Source organism: Cibotium barometz, chromosome 10, assembly GCF_041138505.1.
Source record: "Cibotium barometz isolate CiBa-2024 chromosome 10, ASM4113850v1, whole genome shotgun sequence".
Lineage (NCBI taxonomy): Eukaryota > Viridiplantae > Streptophyta > Polypodiopsida > Cyatheales > Cibotiaceae > Cibotium > Cibotium barometz.
In genome coordinates this window covers 31,213,133-31,227,323 of record NC_141055.1, presented here as the reverse complement: position 1 = coordinate 31,227,323, position 14,191 = coordinate 31,213,133, and the positions used below count along the sequence as shown (strand labels likewise).

The 14,191-nt window shown below is 40.3% G+C and overlaps 1 protein-coding gene across 1 annotated transcript; it reads left to right on the top strand.

The window, feature by feature from the left end:
• The first annotated feature begins 11,125 nt into the window (after positions 1-11,125).
• Positions 11,126-13,758, top strand: LOC147634781 (F-box/LRR-repeat protein 16-like). The gene is made up of 2 exons (XM_086803966.1): positions 11,126-11,892; positions 11,980-13,758. Exons 1-2 carry the CDS (start codon positions 11,755-11,757, stop codon positions 13,501-13,503), a joined length of 1,662 nt encoding a protein of 553 aa, XP_086660092.1. The 5' UTR covers positions 11,126-11,754; the 3' UTR covers positions 13,504-13,758.
• Positions 13,759-14,191: the final 433 nt, after the last annotated feature.

The window sequence follows — 14,191 nt, the reverse complement described above, 5'->3', positions numbered from 1 at the left end:
AACTACACTATCAATAGATTCAAATTTACAACATAATTCTAAATTGGTGGTCCAATGAGGTGTAGGTCCAAAAGGAACATAGATAAGACATGCTTAACCATCACAAAGCCATGACCTCTACCACATGGCATCTCTTCATCCTCTAAGGTAATGTTGCACATATCACTCCACACAGCCTCATGTCTCATATGCTCTGCTACTAACTTGCTATAGCAACCTCAAAGTAGAGTAAATTCCAAGTAGCAAAAGGATTGTGAGTATCCGAATCAAGGTTAACCATGAGACCATCTTAGTTAACAAAACAATTCATTTCTCATTAGATTCGTCCATGTAAAGATTATCTTTATTACTTATTTACAAGAAAACTATTTTAAAAAGTAACTTATCACAACAAAATAAGTCATGTCTTCTCTCTATCCCAATGGTAATGCTCTCTAACCATTGGAGGAATTGCTATTTTACTATGAGGTAGGTGCTGAAACATAACGTCTACCTCATCCTTTAAACTGTTGTGGGGGGGATGAGATGTGGGGTTCTATCTAGGACATAGTCTGAAACTAGTTTTTTTAACATACAAAGAGATTCTCTAACAAATCTCGATGATTTCCTAAGGATATAAACAGTATATACAGTTAGTGTTGGTGGAGTTCCAAACTTTAACCCATACATCATCCAGCTTGGTATCCCATCAAAGTTTTTGGAAAATAAATCATGGGTAATAGCCCATTCACAAACTCTCTTTTGAATACTCTACCATAACCACACAGATAGGCATAGGTAAATTCATCTGGCTCATCAAGTCAAATTGGGAAACCTTGGGGAAAGCCTCTTCCATGGCTTGGACACATGACAGCCACCAGAGTCATCCAGTTTTCCCATAACTAGTTAACAAGGACACTCTGATACCATCTATGAGGCCTACCTCTAGTTCCCCCCTCTTAGGATCGCCCTCATGTGTAATTGGGTGCCTCTCCCTGTTAGGATCTGAATAGTCCTTCCCTCCAAACCTAAGGGGGTCTACCAAAAAACTCACCCAAAAAAACTTTTTACTAAGCACATGAATGAAATAATATAAATCCTAAAGCCTACCACTTACATTGAGTAATTTCCTGCAAACCCAAGGGGGTCTACCAAAAATTTGGGTCAAATTCGAAACTTATTACTAGGCCATGGAATGGAAGAATCTAAGTCTTAAAGCATACCACTTCTGTCAGGGGAATAGGGGAGGAGACCAGTGCCTATATCCAACCTTGATCATAATCCCCATGATCAACAGCCACCACTACCCTACCACTCGGTCCCTAGGAATGGATTTTATTTATTTCCTTAAATTCTATTCACAAGATAATAACCATTTGAGAACAAACATCATAAATTAAATTATTCTTGAATTAAATCCTACACTTGAGGTAAGATCCTCATCGTTGTGCAAGTTCATTGGTTGTGTATACCGCATTCATCTCTAGATACCTTGGTTACTCCGACCTCGGTATGTCCACGGGACCAATACAAAAAATAATCCATGGGATTTCTGGTTTACACCACTTCTAGACTTTTCCAAGAGTCAAATATCATAGCCTATCCAAGGTTCCATCACAAGACCTCACCTTGGTCACCACCTAGTGGGCACCTGAGAAGGGGGTTGGGTCAAGAGTCCCTCTACTCCTCTTTATTCCATTATAGAACTCATCATTGTTGGTAATGAAATACTACTATCCCACTCACGACTAATAGGTTCCTTCCCTCAGATGAGAGGCAAGAATACAAATCATTACAACAAGTTCCTTTATCTAGATTCCACATCTTAGGTCTTCTTGTGTGGCTCCATCCCTAGGACAAGTGTTTCTAATGGTAATTCAATGGGGGTTCCTTCCAAAGATCCTTAGATTCTTTCTTAGCACACGCACTCCCCAATAAAACCCATAAAGGAAAGTTTTTTATTTAGATTAGGTTATGTGCCTGGGAACCTACAACTGTTGCATATGTTTAGGTCTTGTTATTTTAAGAAAATCTAATCCCCAAGGATATAATTTAGATTTTTTGAACTCACACATTGCATTCACTTCCTTTACTAGTCCTTTCTAATGAATCCCTCATCATTGACAAGATATGAATTTTTTCCTCATTTGACAATTATAGATTTGAAAAGAATAATTAAATATAAAGACATGGGTAAATTCTTTTAAATATTCTAGACTAACATATATACACAATCAAGAAAGATAACTCATGAATAAGCATTCATAAGCAAGGGTATTAATAAGCATACACCTCTATAGACATGTACATCAATAAACCTACATGTACTTAGATTTTATATGCAAGAGCTTCACACATGCATAAGCATTGAATGTATTTATTAATAGTGTTAAGAATTTTCTCAAGATGATTTTTCTCCTAAGCAAGCAAAAGTTAGACCAAAAGAATAGCAAAGTAGATCACACCCTTGAGTCTAGAATAATGGCCTAACACACACACTCTCTCTCTCTCATTCTCATTAAAATTGTTGGGCAAAATCATGGGATTACTAAATTCCCGTGTTCCTTTTGCAAGACTACATTATCCTACCAGCATAATTCTACCATATAAAAGAAATAGCTCATTATAAGTACACACATACACATGCATCGACATTACTTACACAAACATTTCTGATATTGACATTACCTACATAGGTATGCACATGCATTAGCAACACTTAGAATAATTAAGAATTGTTGGGCAAAATCATGGGATTACTAAATTCCCGTGTTCCTTTTGCAAGACTACATTATTCTACTAGCATAATTCTACCATATAAAAGAAATAGCTCATTACAAGTACACACATACACATGCATCGACATTACTTACACAAACATTTCTTATATTGACATTACCTACATAGGTATGCACATGCATTAGAAACACTTCCATCACTTACATAATCACTAGCATCACACTTGCATAGATATGTGCATGCATTAGCTTTCTATGATTTGTATGCATAGCCATGCTAATCCTTGACTCCTTAGATGAGTAGAATGAAACTTAAGCTTAATAATGAATGAAACTTAAACTTAATTAAAAGATAAATCTACTCTAAAGCATTAATTTAACTAGCTACTCATGATAATTGCAACCTAACTTAGATACCCCGCTCTCATTTCTCACTCTTTTTACGTATTCCAAGGAGATGAGAAAACCATGGAGGGGTGAAATCTCCATCCCCTTCCTTATTAATATTTTTAAGAGATTAACATCTCTATTTTTAGGAGATTATCTCTATTTTGATCTATGAAAGACCATAACCAATACAAGTATTATACTAGCTTCACATATACCATGAAGGTGAGTAATTTAACCATATGAATAAGATATTATCAAGCCTTTCACCTTCTTGGCCCCTTTACCAAAGAAGGATTAATCATATCCCTTTTAATCATTCAAATGAACTAAATAAGATGCAAACCTATCAGATGTATGAACCCTAATAGAATTTACCCCCGACAAATTTGTCATTATGACCAAGGCTTGCTTTGATCAACACACACAAGGAATGTAATGAAGAAATTATATATGCACATGTATATGTATGGATTTGGGCATAGGCACATGGATCTTGGGTCCCTTGAGCATAGATTTGGAGCATGGGCATATTATTGGTCAGTGTGAAATGACTAGACACAATATAAGTGACCTTGGTCTAGGCTATTGTACCACCTTTTGATATCTTCTTGATCATTTGATATCATAGACATCTTGTCTACTTGGAGCTTATGCCCGAGCTTTCATGGCAGTCTTTCCATGTCTAGGTGCTACTCCCTAGGATGAGTGGGACATGTGTGTACTCCATACTAATGAGTGCAATTTCCTAGGTCCCTTCATTACATTGGTATCAGAGCCATAAATTATTTTCATTACATTAGTATCAAAGCTCTCAGCTTAGATCTTGATGTTTTGATTAAAGAGTGATTAGTATTAATCCATTTTTAAATTAGTACTTTTACACAGTTTTTAGATTTTCTTTTAATTTAGTTTTAAGTGATTAATGTTAATCATTTTTAGGTATATGCTAATTAATTTAGTTTTAAGTGATTAATGTTAATCATTTTTAGGTATATGCTAATTATAGATTTCAAAATCCTAATTCTTGCATAGATTTGAGAGAATCTTGATTTTCTTAATTTTTGGATTAAGATTTTCAACCATTTTTAGAGTGAATTTCTTGGAATTTTCTTGCTAATCCTCTTGATTAGTGTTTCCTTTCATCAAATCTATTTATAAACCTTAGTTTCCTTCTATATTTGCCTACTTCTAGGGAATCTTGGTAGTTTGGAGGATGTTGAAGATTGTTGTACAAATATTGGTGCAGTTCTTATCAAGAATTGGTGCGGATTGAAGATTTTATGCAGATTTCACTACAGTTAACAGTTTTGTAGCAAATTTGAGCATTCCAATGTGCAGATTATAATTCTGTTAAGGATTTTATATAGATTAACATGCAATTTGCAATGTTATACAAATCTTGTTGTGTAGAACCAAATTTCAAGAATCTTGGTACATAATTTCAATGTTTGCAAAGACTCTTATGCATAATCAAATCTTGGTGGACATTGAGTGATTCTTGATCAACCTTTCATTAAACTTGGTTATTTCTTACAAAATTCTCATTTCTTTAAGATAGATTGTTACAAAATTTAAGAAAACAATGGATAGTTCATGGAAAGTTTACGCAAGAAAGCAAGATTAGTGAATCATAATAATAGTGCAAGTTTATGCCAACGGTTTGTTGATTAAGTGCCAATAAGATAATTTCTTGATCAAGAACATGCCTAACAATAAACATTAATACTAATCTTATGATTAGTAAGTAATCTTAAATAAACTTGACAAATTATAAGTAGTTTGGATAGTTTATTAATCAAGAAAGTGATTAAGGATAAATCTTGCAAAACCTTAATAAAAAGTTGTTAAAGATTAAAGGGACAACATAATATAAATTTTTACTAAGCTTTTAGCAACCATTTTAGTGTACAGCCCTTCTGGGAATTGAACCCACTCCATTGGTGTAAGCCAGTGTGCTCCATACACGACATGGTCTCCTAACCTACATATAAGGCTTCAAGAGTGGAAAGGTCTTTTCCAAAATTAATTTTCCCTCTTTTGAAGTATCATTAAGCTTTGCAAAAGTTCTTAACAAGCGGCAGTGCAAGCTACTAAGCATCCTATGGTACCATTAAGTAATACAAGAAGAGTAAGATTGCAATACTAGCAGAGCGGCCAATGTTTTAAACCATAATTCAGTGCTTCATTTCTAATCTTGGACAAAGGAGAAATATTAAAGGCTTATTACTTGCACAATGTGAATTATGACATTAAGATTATTGTTGCTGTAGAGATTCTACACAAGTTGTCAAAGAGTGATCATGTTCACTATTGAAAGCTCCTATACGCTTGACCCCCTCACTATCTACAGTGAAGACTCATCTGAATAACCATGGTGGACTGCTAGGATTGCTCAAGGAAACCCTTAGCACTGTCATGGACATCGTCTTCGATGCCTCCCAGCCTTTCTCCTGCTCCTTAGACAATAATCTAGTGAGGCGGTGGACATTGATGACCCGCCTAGGGGATAGGCCCCACACTTACACCACTGGCATGGCTGGTGAGATCATGGTAGGTGATATGCGGCCAGTGAGATGACATGATGTGTGATAGCCATTCTAGAGAGACTGGCATAGTTATAGCGCCAGCTCATTTAGTTGGGTTCACACTATAGAGAACCCTAGTATGTATTTGGTTGAGTACCTTTTCATATTGTGTGTACTCTTATCTTTGTATATGGTGTGTTGAGTGTTGTGTGAAGAAGAAGAAGATTTTCAACCTCTCACCTTGTGTGTTCTCTTTTAGGGTTTCGTGAGTGTGTGTGTACTTGCAAGAGCTCAAGCTCTCTTCTCCCCTGCATCTTTTCATGGTATCAGAGCGTGGTTCATGCTAAGGGCTGAGATGCAAGCAAGAGAAGCACAGGAAGCGGTACGAGGGTAAGAGCTTCAACTATTTTTCCCTATTTGTGTTGGCGATGACTACACCCTTGTCGGGAGCTCTACGGGAGGCACCGGCAAATGATCTCTAATTGAGGAGCTTTCTTCGCGGGAGTAAAGCTATAGGGCAACAATATCGTCCTTCTAGATAGAATTTTTTGGGCTGAAAAATGCGTTTCGGGCGCATTAGGACCTCCGTTTTTTGGAAAGCAGGCGATTTCAAGCACTACGGCGGGTAAGTCATCGATTCTCTACAGAACTCTGTTTTAAGAACTGCTGGAAGACAGATTGGTTGTGCAGACATTGTGTGTGCTGCAAGGAAGTCAACAGTTGCCATTGGGTGTATGTATGCACATTGAAATCACTGGTTGTGACATTTGAGTGTAGTACAGTACCGCTGCAAAAAATACAACAGTTTGTGTGCAGGACAAACCAGAGTGCTGTTTCTGGTAAATTTCTGTGTCTGGCAAGATGTCAAATGATAGCATAAACCAGATTGTTGCTGAGAAGCTTGATAAGAACGACTTCCATGCTTGGAGGTTCAGGTTGACAAATTTCCTGATGGGAAAGGGTTACTGGGACTATATAGAAGGTGAGCATGAAGAGGCACCAAAGATACCGGAGATCGACTGCTGCAGATGTGAAAGAGTTCAAGGATTAGAACCAAGGAGCCAGAAAAGTTATGTATTAGCTCTCTATATCAGTATACATGACACCATGATTGGGCACATACAGGATGCCAAGTCCCCCAAGGAGACGTGGGACACCTTGGTAAAACTCTATGAAACGAATACCAAGGCACGAAAGATACAGTTGAAGAATGAACTTCATACTATGGAGAAAAAGAGTATGTCTATGAATGACTATGCATTGAAGATCAAGGGTATTGTGGAATCCCTTGCATCTCTTAGCGTTTCAGTAGATGATGATGATAAGGTGGATGTCTGTCTACGTGGTCTCGAGCCACAATACAAGGCGTTCAAGACGTCTATTCAGACTCGGGAAAACATTCCCAATTTCACAGATTTGGTGTCTATGTTGATTATAGAAGAGAAGAGCTTGGGTGAAGATCAACAGTCTTCACAAAACAAAAACAGTTCAGAGCAATAGGCCTTCTACACAAGTTCACGAAGAGGACGAGGTAGAGGAGGCCGTGGATGCGGCCAGGGAGGTGGCCGAACAGGTAATCAAAATTATGGCCAGTAGCAGCAGCAACAACAGTCGCAGAATTCACAACAACAACAACACGCAGGTGGAAGTGGCCAATTCAGAGGGGCAGGGGGAGTCAAAGAGGTCATGGAAATTGGCAAAGGCAGTATAATGATACACGTGTATGGTTTTATTATGGTAAGCCTGGACATGTGCAGGCAGATTATTATAAGAAGCAGGCTGACATGTAAAATAGGAAATTGCAGAAGCAAAACAACTATGCATCCTCGAGCAGAAACAATGAGGATAATGAAAGGTTGTTTGTTATGCAGCATGTCGTTAATGCCATGTCTGAAAATGTTGAAGCAACACATAAAGATGATGTATGGTATGTTGATTCAGGTGCTTCGAACCACGTGACGTCATGGGGGAGTGGTTCAAGGAGATGAAAAACCTTGAAAGACCAGGGTTTGTGGAAACATGGGATGACACTGCTCATCCAATTGCCCATGTTGGAGATGTGCCATTGTCTATGCAGGATGGCAAAGTGAAGTACCTTGTAGATGTATTTCATGTTTCAAACATAACAAAGAATCTGGTTTCAATTGGCCAGATGATTGAGCAGGGTTTGCAGGTTCGGTTTAACCCTGATGGTTGGTATATTGAAGACTTTAAAGACAAGTGCAGGTTGGTTGCAAAAGGCAACAGAGTGGGTAGAATGTTTACATTGAATGTAAACATGCTTGAAGTGAGTGCTGCGATGTTTGTAAATGGTTCAGGAATTGTTACAGACACAAACATTTGGCATAAAAGAATTGGACATGTGAATGTGCAGAGAATGACATCTATGTAGACTAAAGGAATTGTGATAGGGCTGCCAAAGTTTAAAGTTGAAGGTATGCAGAAAATATGTGAAGCATGCCAATTTGGAAAGCAAACAAAGCATGTATTTCCATGTGACAAAAATGTGAGCAGAAATGCACTAGATGTTGTGCATTCAGATGTATGGGGTCCTACGAAGACCATGTCTATGGGAGGCTGCAGGTATTATGTGACATTTATTGATGACCACACAAGGAAAGTGTGGGTATACTTCATGAAGGAGAAGAGTGAGGTGTTCACTCATTTTCAGAATTTCAGAGTTATGGTTGAAAAGCAAACAGGGAAATATGTAAAGTGCCTAAGGTCAGATGGAGGGGGAGAGTACTTCTCCAATGAGTTCTCTGATTTTTTGAAGAAGAATGGTATTCGGAGACAGTTTACATGCAGATACACTCCGCAGCAAAATGGAGTTGTTGAGCAAAAAAATAGGCACATTGTTGAGATTGCGCGAGCATTGATGGGAGAGAAGAATATGCCGCATAGCTATTGGACTGAGGCTGTTTTTATAGCAGTTTACATCATGAACAGGACTCTAACTGCAGCCATACATGATGTAACTCCAAAGGAGAGGTTTACTTGTAGAAAACCTGATTTGTCTCATCTGAAAGTCTTTGGATGCATTGCATATGTGCATGTGCCAGATGAGCTGAGAACTAAGCTGGATCCAAAAGTTGAAAGATGTGTGTTTATTGGATATTCCCTTGAGAAAAAGGGATATAGGTGTTATAACCCTGCTACACGTGAGTTGAGAGTAAGCAGGGATGTTGTTTTTTATGAGATGAGCAGCTGGTATGCTGCTGAAAAAGAAGCTGTTGGGGCTAATATGAGTGGAAGTGTGGTTGCACAGAATGCAAGTCAGCAATCACAGTCTTTGAGTGGACCATGAGAGTCCTCATCTAGTGGTTCAGTTGATAGACCATGGAGTGGCAGGCTGTGTCATAATACCAATCCTGCAAATGTGATTTGTATATCACATAAAGGCAAAGAGAAAGTGGTTGAGTCCCTTAGTATGCCTGACATTTCTGTAGGGCATTCTCATGTTGATGGAGAGTCTAGTGGCTCAGAGATGAGCCTTGATGTGGATCTTGGGATACCAGCTATGAGAACACCTGGTGTAAAGAATGCTATGGAAGCCATGAATGCAAAGCTGCGAAGATCAAGAGTGTGGGAAGTAGAAATTCATGATACAATGTGGGCAATTTGACACACGGAAATAAACATCAGTCACTTGTTAAGCATGGCTAGGTGGGCAAGCATGGAAATGTAGAAAACAAATTAGACAATTAGGAAAAGGGGTCCCGGCATTGGGATTTTACAGAATGCACGAGTGGACCGGTCAGCAGTGTAGACAACTTATGTGGTTCTGCAATACAAATGTGGACCACACATGGTCCATATTCTCAACAATCAAAAACGCACCCATGCAGCCTCCAAGTGTTTGGCCAGCTCAGAAAGGCATAAACCTTACAAGATACAAGGTGCAAGCTCTTGAAGGATATGGATTCATTCTACAAAAGGAGAGTTTACATGAAGAGAACACAATAAGAAGCATAACCTCGAGTATAAGGTAGGAGTGTTGCAGATAGCAGCCAAGACGATAGACAATGCTCTCACTTTGTAGTAGAGACTGATTCTTCGAGGATGCAAGGTGATAGGTATGATGCCACAATTACAAAGCTATCGTGCTGTACATGTGCACCAGATTCTCAGATGAGAGTAAATGGTGGTCCGTTTATTTCATGTACGCACATGTATTTTGTCTATCTGCATGTACTTACGCTTGAGGCAAATAGTAACATGTTTATACACGAGCCAATCTCAAAAAGGAAGACCTGCCTAGGATTTTGAGTGCAAAAAGGTCTATGCCAATGTAAGCACGATGTGCCCAAGGAAGTGTAGTGTCTATCTCTTGAAAATGTCATAGAGTGGCATGATGGGAGGACCTGCAGTGTAATGATCAAAATCCATCAGATGTTTTGTTGTATTTAGGTTTATGTTATTTACACCAAATATAAAATTATTTTAAAAAACAAAATTAGTAGAATAAACCACTACTCTTGCTTTGCCTGATGATTGAATTCTTATTGTGAACAATAATTATATTTACACAAGTAATAAATGCTAATTATATTTGCACAAGTAATAAATGCTAATTGAAACAAATCTACACCAATTCTAAAAAGAATTTCCTACACTGTAAAATTCTATGTTGATTGACCAAAAGAAGCTTTGGCTGAACCAAAAAACCACTCCCCTCAATGTCTTGTGTTAGCTTGCGGCGGTCGACCATGATGGCCGAGAAAAGGGCAACCGCATTGCATGGGAAGGGACTCCTGCTCATGGGAAAGGACTCCTGCTCATAACTCCGTACATAGTCCACAAAGCACTTCAAACGACAACAATCCAAGAGATTAGTAGGACATAGTCCACCAAGCACTTCAAACAACACATAATCTAGAGCACCATCTAGGGTGGGAAAAGAATCCTGCTCATAACTCCGGATAACAAGCCAAGTGGGGAAGGTTGTGGGCGTGTTTTGCCTTTTTAGGCTAAGGTCTCTCCGTGTAGCAAGGCTGGACATACCATGGGTGGATAGTGTGAACGCAAGAGTCTAACATACTTTTCAACACACTAGTAGTAGGCTGACCCGTAAATACACTAGTAGTAGGCTGACCCGTGCTTTGTACGTATATAATTCCCAGTTTGATATTTTTCAAATTCTTCCCCTCATCGAAGCTCCTCTTAGAACCTCCAAACTGCCTCCAAAACCACTAAATTCTTGGCACTAGTGGGGACCCGTTGCTGCAGCAGCAACCTACCCTTCTTGGTTGTACACTCTTACCCACGGGGCAAAATAAGATAGCCAGAGAATGACAAGCAGGTGAATGCTAGTAGAGATAGGGATATATAATATAGAGAGAGAGATAGGGGATATATAATATATATATATATATAGAGAGAGAGAGAGAGAGAGAGAGAATATCATGTGAATATGTATCGGTGTGATAATGACGAACGATTTTTTAATTTCAGAGGCACGACAAAACCCCCCAACCCTTTCGCCCCTCTTCACATTGCACTCTTCATTTCTGAGCCGGTGATGCATCTCTGTCACCCGAGCACCTGAGGGCAAAAGCTTCAATCTGTGTGTAACTCTGATCCCCCTGGGATTAGCATCGTGGGTTGTGTTGGTTTTAGCGCGATCTGTGCAGGTAGGTCTTTTCTTACACATCTTGACAGGGGGAACTCATTTACAGCCAAGAAAGGAGCATCATTGTAGCCTCTGCAGGGTTTACAGAGATTGAATTGGAGAAGCAAGTCGGTGTTTACACGCAGAAAAGCAGAAAACGTTTTAGGGTCTGCATAGGCTGGCTAGTACAAGGAGGGCGATTTTAGGGTTTTCAGCGCCACAGCAGGGAGGAACATTTAGGATTTGCAGAGGCAGGACATTTCGCAGAAGCTAAAAAAGGAGTAGCATTTTAGGGGCAGAAAAATTACGATCACTCTAGGGTTTGCAAAGCCAGAGGAAGCAGGAGCATTCTACGTTTTGCAGAGGCAGACAAGGAGGAGCATCCGGAGCATTGTAGGTTTGCAAAAGGGACATTTCGAGGGCTTTCTGAGGAAGCTTTCAAGACATTAAAGGAGGAGCAGGAGGGTATAATTTTGCAGCTATTTCCTAGATATTCTACAAAGCTCAGGCTATGGCTGGCACTGTCTTCCTCTCCAAGGAGCAAGAATACGAGCAGCAGGGGGTGGCTTTTGCCATGGAGGATTTCAACCTGGTGTCACGCATTGTCTCTGGCCTGATCACCCCGCAGGATCGTCTCTCTGCTGCTCTGGTATGCAAACTATGGAATGAAGCCGTAATCTTCAAGTCACGCCGTCTGGCCATCAGATCTCACACTCTGCTGCGTCGTCTCTTGCAGCGGTTCTTCAACATCCGAGAGCTGGACCTCGGCCACTGCTGTGACAAGCTTCAAAACCCTGATCTTCAGGTGGCAGCTCCCTTCTTCCGCCGCATCGAAATTCTCTTCATTGGACACCCATATAACCCTCAGGACAAGCTCTCTGATCAGGGGTTCCACTCTGTTGCATGCCATTGCCCCCTTCTCCAGAACATTGTGTTGTCATCCCTTCCAAGCATCTCTGATAAGGCCATTGCCTACCTAGCCGAAGGTTGTCCCCTCCTGCACACAGTCTCGCTTGAGGATTGTGCCAATCTTGGCGACCCGGCCCTTGAAGCCATTGCCAAATGCAGCAACCTGCAGGAGATCACTCTCAAGGGAAAGTTTAGCTTCACTCCTGAGGGCTTAGGGGTCATTGGTGAGCATTGTTCCACCTTGCGCAGGGTGCACTTCGAGTTCCACTACCTTGAAGTGGAATTTGCCCTCAAATCTATATCAACTGGATGCCCACACATTCAAGAGCTCTGTCTTAAGGTCAGGAGAGTGGATCTCGGGGACATTACCAAATGCACCACCTTGACCAGTGTGAGAGTGGAGACAGATCTATGGATTCGCCTGGATGAAGCAGTCATTGCAGTTGCAGCAGCAAACAAGAACCTCAAGGAGTTGACGATTGTGAATGAATCTGAGCCTCTCAGTGATACAGCTGTGGTTAGGGTCGTACAGAGCTGCCGAGTGTTGGAGAAGCTGCATATCTGTGCTGCCAGGCTAACTCGAACCGCACTGCACTGCCTGATGGATTGCAAGACATTGAAGAGCCTCACTCTAGAGCACTTCAAGAGCTCTGCACAGGGTTTGACAGAGGTGGGTCGTTGTGGACTTGATCTGAATCATCTTTCTTTGAGGTCAGGAAGGGGAATCCAAGACGTGGAGCTTCAGATGTTGGTGCAAGGTACTAGCCGCAGACTTAAGCATCTTAATTTGCAGTGCTGCCCTGGATTATCACCGATTGGCCTCTGTACTATCCGTCAGTGTATCAATTTGCAGTCTTTGGACTTGAGCTACACTCAAGTGGACAATCTTAGCCTGATGGCCATAGCGGATGACATCAGACACTTAAAGCAGCTGAGCTTAGTAAAATGCGAATCGATCTCTGACATCAGGATCATTGCCCGGTTTTCAACTCTGGATTCTCTCAATCTAGATCAATGCCCTTTCGTGAATGATGAAGGACTTGTCACCGTGGCCATGGGATGCAGCCAATTGGCTCATCTGAGTTTAGCTTGTACACAGATAACGGACAAGGGTCTGTATAACCTTGTGCATTGTAGTCAGCTGCAGAGCTTGAGGATCCTGTACTGTAGGAATGTGGGAGGGCCAGGGTTGATTGCGTTAGCGAAGGCATGCAAATGGTTCCAGTTTGTGGTGATGAGTCATCGATTTAGAGGCTCAAAGACACTTAAGGAGTTGAATAAGCGGTTCTGCATGGTGCGCCTGGAAGCAGATGACATGGCGCTTGTACCTTTCGGTCTCTTGCTGGTGTAGCTTATACCACCTCATCATCATCATTTATACACTGTCGTCTGTTTAGCTTCATTGCATAAGCTAAGTAATCTGTCTCAGCCAATTGTTAGCCCAGGCCTGCTGACTTCTAGTAAAACTTTTACCCTCTTGTTGTGCTATAAACTTGTAGTTGTTATATACTGGAGTTGTATACATTGATGTATACATTGAAACTTGTTATATTGTAGTTGTATATGAACTAGTCACATGAATATACATTTACAAAACTTCTCTTGACTCGCTATGAGAGATAGATGAAAGTCAGTTTTTACTGGATGGGAACTCTACAGCATCCATTCTAGGCTCTTTTGTATTTTGGGGAGGGGTGCAATAAAATAAGTAAGGTTAGTAGGTTTCATAAGCTCTAGAAACTCCTCACCTTCACTAAAGCTAGTTGAATTCATTAGTATCCTACACTGAGATCAAAAGTTAAGAACAATGGGGTGAAGGGGATATATGTATGTAAATTGTCCCTAGAGTCCCATTAAAGACAATCATGACGATTGTGGGATCTGCATATCTAGTGGTATTTTGTTGGATTAATGCCAAATCCCCTTGTGTTAGTTACTCACTTAGATTTATGTTATATTGACAGAGGGAGAGGGTTAGTGAATAAAAAAATAGAGTACATATTTATGAAGGGGTCCAAGGAACCCCTGGAACGTCAGCC

Excerpts from the sequence above, each read along its gene's own strand:
- LOC147634781 (XM_086803966.1), top strand. The coding sequence starts at position 11,755 with ATGGCTGGCACTGTCTTCCTCTCCAAGGAGCAAGAATACGAGCAGCAG. Across the intron at positions 11,893-11,979 it reads ATCGTCTCTCTGCTGCTCTG|CGGTTCTTCAACATCCGAGA; the intron begins GTATGCAAACTA and ends CGTCTCTTGCAG.